Genomic DNA, 11,939 nt, shown 5'->3' on the forward strand with positions numbered 1-11,939 from the left:
TTGAATTTAAAATAGACACCTATCTATATAAGGTCCCACTGTTGACAGTGCATGTCAGAGCAGAAACCAAGCCATGAAGTTAAAGGAATTGTCTGTAGACCTCGGAGACAGGATTGCATTGAGGCACAGATCTGGGGAAAGGTACAAAAAAACTTCTGCAGCATTCAAGGTCCCAAAGAGCACAGTGTTCTCCATCATTCGTAAATGGAAGAAGTTTGGAACCACCAGGACTCTTTGTAGAGCTGGCCGCCCAGCCAAACTGAGCAATCAGGGGAAAAGGAAGGTGACCAAGAACCCGATGGTCATTCTGACAGAGCTCCAGCGTTCCTCTGTGGAGATGGGAGAACCTTCCAGAAGGACAACCATCTCTGCAGCACTCCACCAATCAGGCCTTTATAGTAGTGGTCAGACGGAAGCCTCTACTCAGTAAAAGGCACGTGACAGTCCGCTTGGAGTTTGCCAGAAGGCACCAAAAGGACTCTCAGACCATGAGAAACAAGATCCTTTGGTCTGATGAAACCAAGATTGAACTCTTTGGCCTGAATGCCAAGCGTCACGTCTGGAGGAATCCAGGCAGCTCTCATCACCTGGCTAATAGCATCCCTACGGTAGAGCATGGTGGTGGCAGCATCATGCTGTGGGGATGTTTTTCAGCGGCAGGAACTGGGAGACTAGTCAGGATCGAGGGAAAGATGAACGGAGCAAAGTACAGAGATCCTTGAATAAAACCTGCTCCAGAGCGCTCAGGATCTCAGACTGGGGCAAAGGTTTACCTTCCAACAGGACAACGACCCTAAGCACACAGCCAAGACAATCAAGGAGTGGCCTTGGGACAAGCCTGAATTTCCTTGAGTGGCCCACCCAGAACCCAGACTTGAACCTGATTGAACATCTCTGGAAAGACCTGAAAAAAGCTGTGCAGCGATGCTCCCCATTTAACTTGACAGAGCTTGAGAGGATCTGCAGAGAAGAATGGGAGAAATATCCCAAATACAGGTGTGCCAAGCTTGTACCCAAGAAGACTTTAGGCTGTAATCGCTGCAAAGGATGTCTCAACAGAGTACTGAGTAAAGGGTGTGAATACTTATGTACATGTGATATTTCTGTTTTTTATTTTTTAATAAATTTGCAAAAAATTCTAAAATACCTTTTTCGCTTTGTCATTATGAGGTATTGTAGTGTGTAGATGAGAGAAAAAAAGGAATTTAATCAATTTTGGAATAAGGCTGTAATATAACAAAATGTTGGGAAAGTGAAGGGGTGTGAGTACTTTCCGGATGCACTGTATGTTTTATATTTTATTTCAAGTTTTATGGGTACGGGTGTCTGTCTCTTGAGTTGTAAGTATTTGCAGGACATTTCCACCACGACACCTTATGGACCTTATGGATGGGGGTCTCTTCCATTGTGGTAGATATTTTTCATCATAGCATAAAGGTTATCACTCAGAACAACTTTGTATAAATTTGCAGTGATCCCTCTCTCTAAGGGGACATACGGACCCAAGCCACGCCAGCAAAATGTACCCCACAGCATGACAGTCACCGGATCCCCTCACTATAGGGGGTCAAACATTCAGACCTTCCTTCTCTTGGTGTACTTGACACATGCCCTCTCCCCCTTGTCGAGAATATGGTGATGACTATATCACTTTTTTCAACATCTCTGTAGAACAGTGCCTGTCTTTTACACCATGAGCTCTCAAATGTGCATTCATCTTTGTAATGAGCGGTTTATGCACTGCAGCCCTATTATAATATCCCTCTCTGTGTAATTGTCGACTGTTCTTGCTGACACAGTCTGATCACAGCCTGCACTGACATCCTCATTCACCTGAGGAAGAGCTGCTCCTTTGCTTCTTCCTACATATCCTACTACTATAATTGGAGAGCAGGATGTTTGTCGTTCCGTCCGTCTGTCCGTCCGTCCGTCTGTTCATCTTTCTTCAACCCCCTCCATCGTTTAGGGAACTTAATTTCTATTTCAATGTTAAATAAATAGTCTGCAGTTATACTTTTTAATTGGGACTCCGGAGCCACAGCAACCTGGGACTATTTTTTCAGCCTGTGACGTATATGCGTAGAGACGGCGTACGTAGGGGCGTAAACAATGGGAGGAGAGAGACGAGATGCAACATTTATCCCCAGTCACTGACATTTTCAACATGCCTAACAAGAGAAAATCAGTGTTGGAAAATATTCGCGATGCGGCCAAACGGTTGCGTTTGGCCGCATGACATTAACGCAAGGTTGTGAAACTCCAGAGAAGTCAGGTAAGAAACCACAAAACACAATCCACACAGTAGCTAATGCTAATGCTACAGCTACGGTTTGTTAGTTACTCACCTATACAGCCTTCCAACCATATAATTATCCCTCCGCGACATGAATTCACACATTATGTTCCTCCTGGTCTCAGGGTTAAGATCTGTTTTGTTCCAGTGTTAGATAATAACTCACCTAACAAAAACTTTGGTTTATGAATGAGGGTCCAGGATTATGCACGAATACATGCGCTGCGGACACACACATCCACATACAAACTCACACACTGGGACATGAGGTCTCCACTGAGGTTAAGGTAAACTTACCTAACCAAGGTATAGAAATTATTACTTAGATTTTTGTTTTTAACATGCAACTAGATCATACTTCACAATGTGACTATGCATGTAAAGCCTAACCTTTTCATGCATTGTGTCCACTATATTACAATTTAGTCTGTGTGTCAAAGCCATCATGTCATCATGCATTATCTCTTCTGTCTTGACTTTTCAGCAGTGCGCTGGGAGGACAATTGCCACAGAATGGGACAGCAGAGGCGATGGGAGCCGCCTGAGGCCATGGCCTAACATATCCTTGGTTATGTGGACCTAATTTCAAACAACTACCTGACGCAACTACACTCATGGATTATAATTTACTCAACAGCATAAAAAACTGAAAAAAAAAAATGTTCAGCTGAGCGCTGTGAGAACCATCGCCACCGAAAGAGACTGAAGAAGACATTGGAGCCACCTCAGGTTACAGGTACTCATACTTTCTGATTACCCCAGCTGATTCATCCCACAGTAAACAACTATCTGACTCAATTACACTCATAGATAATAATGTACTCAACTGCATAAAAAATGCACTGTAATATTTACTTTTCAGCTGAGTGACCTGAGAATGATCGCCAGTGAAAGAGACTGAAGAAGTCATTGGAGCCACCTCAGGTTACAGGTACTCATACTTTGTGCTTTACATACAGAATCTTATTCACACATGGTCTAACTAACCTTGGTTGTGTGGATCTCATTTCAAACTACTAACTGACTCTACTACACTCATAAATTATCATTTAGTCATCTGCATAAAAGCCACATTTGAAATATTTACTTTTCAGCTGAGCGCCGTGAGGACAGTCAGCAGAAAATGAGACTGAAGAGATCATTGGAGACACCTGCAGCTACAGGTACTCATACTTTCCAATGAACCTTTTAAGATATTTGCCTGTAACCAACATGTGGGCCCTGGTTATGTATAACTAATTTCAGACAACATTCTGACTTTTAAGGTCAACAGTGAATGGCAGCTCAGCAGTGGAAAACAGACAAAACCAGAAAGAGGAATCAAAACTTCAGAAGAGCATGGACAGCTCCACACCAAGTCATGCATGCAGTTCCATTTGATACACCTCACATGAATTTAGTCTGCATTTCCTGCACTGCTGTTATGTTCCCTTGGGAGACATATCATTGCATGTATTATATAATTTCTATATACAGATGTGCATATCTTCTGTCAACAATCTAAACCTTTGTATGGCAAGTTCTCCTTTTGGTTTCTTTTTTACTCTTTACCTTATATGTAGTCACATATGCTTCTATGCTTCACTTTATCTCTGTGCCTCATGCAGCACCCAACGGGAGCATCGTTCTAGTCACACAAATGCATGCGCACCTCTGTCATCAAATGTGTGCTGTCCACCACAATTTCTGACCCTATTTACTGATGTCTTTCCCATAGATATAAATGCAGATGTCACTTTAGTCACTGTTCCTATTGAAGCAGCAGCCGGTTGAGCCTTTGTGACTGAAGCTCCTTCCGTCCGTACCCCAACAGTAAACCCTGTTTCTTAGATCTATTCCTCAAAATCAGAATCAACTGGTCCTGATCAGCGTCTTTATACCTGTCACAGTGCATGACTGGATGTTGAACGCTTAATTGTACCATGCAGTGAACCCGTGTGGAAGCATTTGTTATCATTCCAAGTGTGCTGCGATACTTCTTTAATTATTTTGACTTAATTCCCGGATCAAAACTGTGAAATGAACACACACTAAATAACCGATATTCAGTATATTAGAACAATGTGTTCATCAAATCTGGTTTTACATGAATATATTATCCAGGGTTAGGGTTTAGGTATCTGGGATGCCGCTGTTGCACCTCGTTCTCTCTCTAAAACAGTCTTGTGAAAAAGATACGAGTAGAGATGAAGAAGCCGCTTCTCATCACAGCTTTGGGAACTTGAATCTGCTGAGTTGAGTTCTCGTAATTGTAAGAAAAATGCCCTATGGGATAACCTAATTCCTACATGTCATGTATCAAATTGCCGAGAACATACATTTCTACTGTAATCACACCCTAATTACATCTGAATTGTGAAGAAAGCCTAAGCATGTGTTTGTGTATGGGTGTGTTAATGTGAAAAAACCACACCTGAGAAGCTGCTCAGAGAGGAGAGCAAGGTGTAATTGGACTCTTTGAGGTCCCAGACACTATGGCTGTCGCAGCAGCACTTAATGTACCACTCATTAGTCATCAGAGTCTCCTTCGGTCTCTGGAGGGAGACGAGAAACTACTGCCTGCAGTGCAATCTCCTTCTATCAGCGCTGTCTGAGATCCAACAACCATTCAGGTCTTGAAACATGCGCTGACCGGAGATAAAGTTTGATCCTCGTGACTCTCAGAGCGGAGGAACTATTAGTGTCAGATATGAATGTGCACACGTCTTCACAGACTGTATAACTTCACGTATGCAATACCCAGAGGAAAATCATAGTTTTCAAACTCATACAAGTAGCAATAAATAAAGTCTTTTTATGTATTTATTAAATATGGTGGCCTAGTTTTCTTGGCTTTTCGTCAGGGTTATCACAGAAAGGAAATGCTAAATACCCCAAAGTATAGTATTTTTTTATTGCATATTTCTTGCACTGCAGATTGCAGAGTGCACCATCTGCTCCTTCATTGCTCCTGAGAGCTTTACAAATTGTGATTACACAGCCTGAGATGGATGACAACTTTTCAAGTTTAGTGACAATTGCTGGGGCTGAGGATAGAGAGCAACAACCTTCACTACCTAGAGGGAAAAAGCTGTGTATTGTAGCATTAAGAACAGCGCTACATATGAAACTTTTCCCATGCAGCATGATTGAATGCAACCAAATTTCTGTTACTGTGTATCACGCCCTACAATTAACTTGTTGTTGCATGCAACTTAGTTGCAATATGTTGGGACTGGTCGTACTTTCTGTTAATGTGTTTGGGAGAGGACATGCTGTAGTCTGCATCTTGCATAAATACATAATGGGCCTTATTGAAGAAAGATGAAAGATTTCTAAGAAGTTATAGTGACAAAAAAAAGGAGTGACTAAGCACTTTTTCAGATTGATTGACGGGGTTGTGGGGGATGAGTGAGATGAGTGGGACCATACTGCAGGATTGTGTACAGCTGCAGATTGCTACAGAGATTAAAATGTACTGTACTGTCTGACAAGGGAGTTATTTTAGAGCTAGGTGGATTCAGGCAGTATTATTCCACCACTTAAGTTTTGCTCAATCGCAGCCTCAAATGTCCTGTTTTGAAAAGTGAGATTAAAAACAGCATGAGGAAGCACTCAGCACAATGAAGATGAGAGTGACACAGGTCTACTTTACCTATTACATTAACGTAGGCCGATGCTTGTGTATTTCCCAGAGGAAACGTGGCCACTTTGCAGGTGTAGGAGCCGACATCTGCAAAGCCAACTCCTTCAAGGACAATGGTGGCATCTCGTATGGAGGGGGAAACGAAGGAGATGCGCTTGGAGTACTCTTGAGAGATGGAGATTCCTAATTCGGGGTTGAACACTGCCAAGGTAATGGTGCCTGAAGGAAGACGACGTTCCCAGGAGCTCTGCGTGAGACTGAGGTTGGAGCCCACCTCTATCCTGCAGCCCAGTGTGATGTTCTTCCCCAGCACTGCGTCTACTTTCTCAGGAACAATCACCTGGTTACTGCTCACACCTGCTGGGAGAAAGGGACAGAGATTAGATTCAAATAAACAATGGGAACACCCCATTGTTGCAACTATAATTAAACTTGATTCAAAGATTACAGTTTTTGTTCTCTGGTGTCTTGCGGTGGAAGGAAATTGTCCGTGAATTAAAATCTAGATGACAGGAAAAAGGTGCAGGTACGGGACTATTTTCTGCTACTATTTTTCTGTTGTACTGCATTTTATAGTTTTTGCAAGAAAAACATGGAATTGTGTTTTTTCTAGATGAGAAAATCATGAAAGTGCTGCTAAAGTGCCTTTTTCTTTCACTCTCCTCCTCACCAGGATGTGTTTTTTTTATTAAATGTTAACTTTAAATAGCTGGGAGTATGTCTCATAGTGGTCTGGATGCTGCTCCACCATAATATCTCCTGTAAAAGCTATAACGCCACTGAAGCAGACGTGCTAACAACAGATGAGATGAAGTGAGTGAGGGTGTAAAAAGAAAAAAGGCTGCTTCTCCTGAGCATCACGTAGTCGAGGAGTGTCGTGTTGATGTTGGGAAATAGGAGAGCGGTGTATCCTCATGCGATGTGGTGCGTCTTAGTGGGATTACACATGTTTTGTTATTACTAGAGCACTTCAGATAGCGCCAATAGAAAGAAACACAGACCAACAATATCTAAGTTTTTCCTCAAACTTTGATCTCTACATCAATCCAAAATATATTCTCACACTAACACCCATTATTTGTTTCAGACATGGATTGGATTCCTGGAGTTGAAAAAAAAGGAGCAGACTTCATCTGTGCGCCACTCTGCTCTCCCTCTTAATTAGCAACACACATTCACGGCAGGACACTCAGACTCTCCCTCTCGCTAATTATCCGAGCACCTTTTAAGCAGGAAAACAAAAAAACAGCCCTGGACTGAGATGAAACAAAACGTTGCAATTTGATGGTTTTATTCCTTCTTTTTATAAGGCCCTTAATTTATACCCGCCAACATTTAGGTCACAAAATATGGGAGGCTTTTTTTGGGGCGTGTAAAGGTTGGAGGGGGGGATAAGTAAATAAGTAAGTTATCACACCACCTGTTCAACATAAATATGGATAAACACGTAGAAAAGCTATATATTCAACTGCTTTGCCTCCAGTATTCCATCCACTGTCAGTATATTTCACACAACCACAGTGTGGCTGGTTACGCTAATAACAGGAAAGCTGTCTCTATGTAGACTGAATGTTTATTTGACTTTGCCACGTATATCTTAAAATTTGGCAAATTCTTGTAAACTTTTGCTGCTGGATGAGACAAACCGGGCCCTCCTCTCTCTATCAGCGGTACCTGCAGGCAGGGACTCACATCAGCAGCAGAGGGAAGAGGGAAGAGGACGGAAGACAGCAGGAAGGACTGCCTGCGTAGGGAGCAGCTGTGCACACGCCCCTAGAATCAGAGGCTGTGGTGACAGATGGGTTTAAATTTGTACGCCCATGTGTGTAGATTGTATTTCGCAGACGATCTGGCAACATGGGTAATGTCAGACAAACATGCAAAACTTTATGGATCAGGAGTTTCCCAGGCGGGAAAGGCAAAAGAAGGAGGCAAAAATATGGAAGAAACCCTGGAAAAATGGGAGTGTTGTCAGCTCTTCTTTAATTTGAGTTAAGTCCACTATAGGTTTTTTTTTTGAGGATGATGGAATAAGTATAACATGTACATTTTGTAGCAGACACGATATAGTGGGGGAAAAAATCACGCTTTAACTTAAATAAAAAGAGAAAGAAAACCAACATTAAAAATGATGTCATTTCATGCTAATAATTTGTGGACTACATATTAAAGTTGATAGCGTAAAAAACAACAAGCTCGGTGGGAATGGATACTATATCTTGGAAAACGAACCTGAAATAAATCCTAAATTACAGGTTGTGTCTGCAGCCGTGAAGGGAATAAAAAAATCCATCACAGGCTAAGAATTTTTTGTATGTGTGTGTGTGAGTACAATAACACAAATGAGTCATTGATAGAAAGATCAAAATTTTAAAGAAGCTATACAAGGATTTACAACACTCAACTGTTCACATTAAATCTAGTTAAAGCGTTTATTTTACATATAAAAGTGTAAAAACGTTGATTTCATTCAAAATATGTAAACCATACATCTCAGTTTTCTTTGACATGGTTGCAGTCAGAGTAAGCTATATTTGGGAGCCATAAATTTCCACTTTGTACGTAGTCTCGGATGTGTATGGAGTAAAGCTTATAAAAGTGGTCCGCTGGCTGATATTTTGAGTCTTTGGCATGAATGTGAGCGGTAAGCCACAGCAATGCTATCTTGGTTTGTGAGGAATATAGCCAAGGAGGCTGAGGCTCCCTGTGCTCCATTACGTCCCCTGTAATTTCAGTGATTACACACACACACACACACACACACACACACACACACACACACACACACTCTCTCTCTCTCTCTCTCTCTCTTCCAAAAGTAAGGAATAAGTGTGTGATCATGCGTCTTAGACTCAGGCATTTTGTTTGAATGGCTGCTGGAACCTAAATGTATGTTGCATTGTGTTGTGAAGTTTCCTGCTGTGCTATAATACTCGGGCAGGGTTTCCGCTAGGAAAGTTGTTAGACCCAAGAGGTGGAGAGGGGGTGGAAGGGGTGTGTACGTGGGGGGGTAGAGAACATGAGGGCTGAACTACTGAAGTTGTCACTAACTTCAGGGCTAACTCTCTTCAACTGGATGGTAAGCATGACTTTTGGGGAATTTGGATAACACGTTTTAGTTTTTTTAAAAAGCGTCTCCCGGTAGGCATGTAATACTGGTGGAAACCCTGCTGGGGCTTTCCTATTTGTTTCTTCCTCTGCTAGGCACTGACCCACATTTTCAAAATATTTTCCTTGTGCTTCTTGAATTACTGTGCAAACTAATCCAATACAGCTCCACACCCTGTATTTAGGCTTTTAACCTATTAACCTAAAGTATTTAACCCGCACTGCCTAATATGACAGTCGTTTGGAAAAGACACATCTCGACAGAATAATTCCGGGATCCGTTTACACCCCCACCCCCCAGATTGCTGATTCACGAGCCGGTCTAAAAAAGAAAAGAAAAAAGAAATCCTCACTGTGCCATAATGCGCTTTGCAGTGCATGTGTTGCCCTGTGTTTGCATTGCGCCTGCCAGAGTCCTTTGGGTGCGCTGGTGTGGGGGAGAATTAGGGTCAGAGAGCTGTGTGCGTTTTGCATTCTCCGCTTCACTGCAATCTGACATGACACGACAGCTGTTTGTTGTCACCTTACTACTTCACCTCCCTCGGTTATTCTGCTCTACAAAAAAAATAAACCAAAATTACACAGCGGTGACAAAAAAACTTGACTACGAGATAAATATTTACAAATAGACTGTCTAATCAGAAGAGGAATACAAATGTAGGAATGAATATATCTGCAGTAGATAGATGATACATATCAGACACTTGTTGCCTGTGTAGTAAACTAACATGTTTGGCATGCGTGACATTGTGTTGATGCATGCAGATTGCAGACACGTGTCTCAGCCCGGGCTTCTCTCCCCGAACATGCTCCGCATACTGCAGCTACCTGACGCGACACTCCAAATGTTACCGTACGTAGTTTGTCTATCTCACTGTGTCAGCTTTCAGGCCTCTCAAAGCACACAGAGAAACTGAACTCCATCCATGCTATGTTCTGTTTGTTTTACAGTGAGTATTTGGGACTAAGTAGGAAAGCAGGGAGAGAAAAAAAAGGGGGGGTGGGGTGTGCTTACAGTGGACTCCACCCTTAACATTAGGGGAGGAGAGACAGATGGCCTCTGCATGGGATACCTACAGCCAGGAGGAGAGTGGGGAAACTTGGCACAGCGAGCAGAGACCATGAAGAACACGGCCAGTGCTCGCAAACTAGAGCACCGTGAAATATTATCTAAAATACTGCAGGCAAATGAAATGTAAGCAGTGCCTTAGAGAAAGTTATCATGCTGTTTCATAAAGGAAATAAAAGTACAGCTGCAGAGCTGAGACATGAGCCGAGACATGAGCTCAGGACTGTCTGTCAATAGTTTGATTATTGGCAATTAGTCTTATCATGCTCAGAATTGAACAGGATTCACATGAAAACTGTGTTTAGGTTTATGCTTCGTCACTGTTTGGATGTAACCCATTTAGTCGACTTAAATGTGACACCCTGCCCGCAAAAGAACAGGAACTTCCCTCCGTTGCAAAAGTTAACTGACTGAATAGGAGTGGGCTGCACTTTTGCCCCCGTTTTCCTTGAGAAACCCGAGGAAAGAATGAACTCATGGGAAGGATATGCCTGCCCCTTTGAAGAAATGCTTCATATTTGTTTCTCTCCCTGCTGACATCACTAATTGCGACAAGCTGCTCGAAAAGACGCAATGCTAAAATCAAAACCTTCCTCTTCGCCTGGCAACTGGCTCAAACACTCCACGTCGGCCACTTGATGTGCCAAAATCTCCACCTACTCAGACCTGACCTAGCTTCAGCCCTGACCTCCCCAGAGGAGGAGGCTGTCTCCTGGCTGGAGATCCGCTCAGCGAGGCCTGCCTGCGGTGCATGTCAGGACTGCGTGAGACAAGACGGATTTGAGGCCAAAACATTCACAAGCTGCAACAAAATAGACAATATGTCATGTTCATGTAGACAAACTCCATGCATAGATTATCATGTCAAACAGCACTCACGAGGGACTGATCTAAAAAGACCTCACAGGAGAAGAATGCAGACATGCGATCTGTGCAGGAGGGAGTGTGGTTTAGGACTACAACGCTGAGAGCTCGGCATTCAGGAATGAATGAGGACACAAAGCAGGAAAATAGGGCAGCTATTGAGAGGAAACATATTATATATGTGGATGGAGGGAAAAACTGTGTGAATGATCATTTTTACAAACTCATATCATTACAATGACAAGCAATGACAGTCTGACAGATGGTGCTGACCATGACTCAAAACCACTGCTAGAAGCACATACATGTAATATACACTTAATTCTAACAATTTTACAGTTTCTGCTTTTTATTTCTGCTTTGATCGTCGTCGCTATTTGTTATTTAGGAACATAGCAACAAAGCTACAACGAAATCCAACCAGCCCAAAAAATATGATCAGGCACGTTGTCGACAAGGAAACGGTTTAGTAGGATTATCTTAGCACACTCTTAATGTTAGTTATTACATTTCATAACACCTGAATACTAAGTGTACTGGTACGCAATTAGTGTATAACTTACAGGAGGTTTGGGTCACTATTTTACATCCACCTTTGCTTTATCTCCTGAATACATTTGGTTAACCAGGTGGTTTATTTAAAAGATCAATGTGTAAGAATTGGCTTCCTGATCCAAACTAATATGTCATCTTTTTAAGTTGTGTGTGTGTCCTGTGTGTCAAATATAATGACAGTAACGCTTTCTATATTCTATATAAATAGGGGGCAGCATATCACCCCCCTCTCCACACACACACACACACACACACACACACACACACACACACACACACACACACACACACACACACACACACACACACCATTATCACTCACTGAATATACCGTGAAGCTTAATGATAACTGTGCCATGGCATAGTTAAGATGAAAATGCTATGGAAACATTAGAGACGGTGGTAAATTACAAAAGAGCTACACA

At 42.3% G+C, this 11,939-nt stretch overlaps 1 protein-coding gene across 1 annotated transcript in view; it reads right to left on the reverse strand.

The window, feature by feature from the left end:
* The window catches only part of nectin3a (nectin cell adhesion molecule 3a), a 51,954-nt gene extending 41,106 nt beyond the window's left edge, over nucleotides 1-10,848 (reverse strand). Inside the window, exons 1-2 of the mRNA XM_053320196.1 lie at nucleotides 10,767-10,848; nucleotides 5,928-6,275 (exon numbers count right to left, since the gene is read on the reverse strand). Coding sequence (XP_053176171.1) covers nucleotides 5,928-6,275; nucleotides 10,767-10,848 — 430 coding nt within the window. The remainder of the gene's footprint in view (nucleotides 1-5,927; nucleotides 6,276-10,766) is intronic.
* Nucleotides 10,849-11,939: the final 1,091 nt, after the last annotated feature.

Source organism: Scomber japonicus, chromosome 6 (assembly GCF_027409825.1).
Source record: "Scomber japonicus isolate fScoJap1 chromosome 6, fScoJap1.pri, whole genome shotgun sequence".
Taxonomy (NCBI): domain Eukaryota; kingdom Metazoa; phylum Chordata; class Actinopteri; order Scombriformes; family Scombridae; genus Scomber; species Scomber japonicus.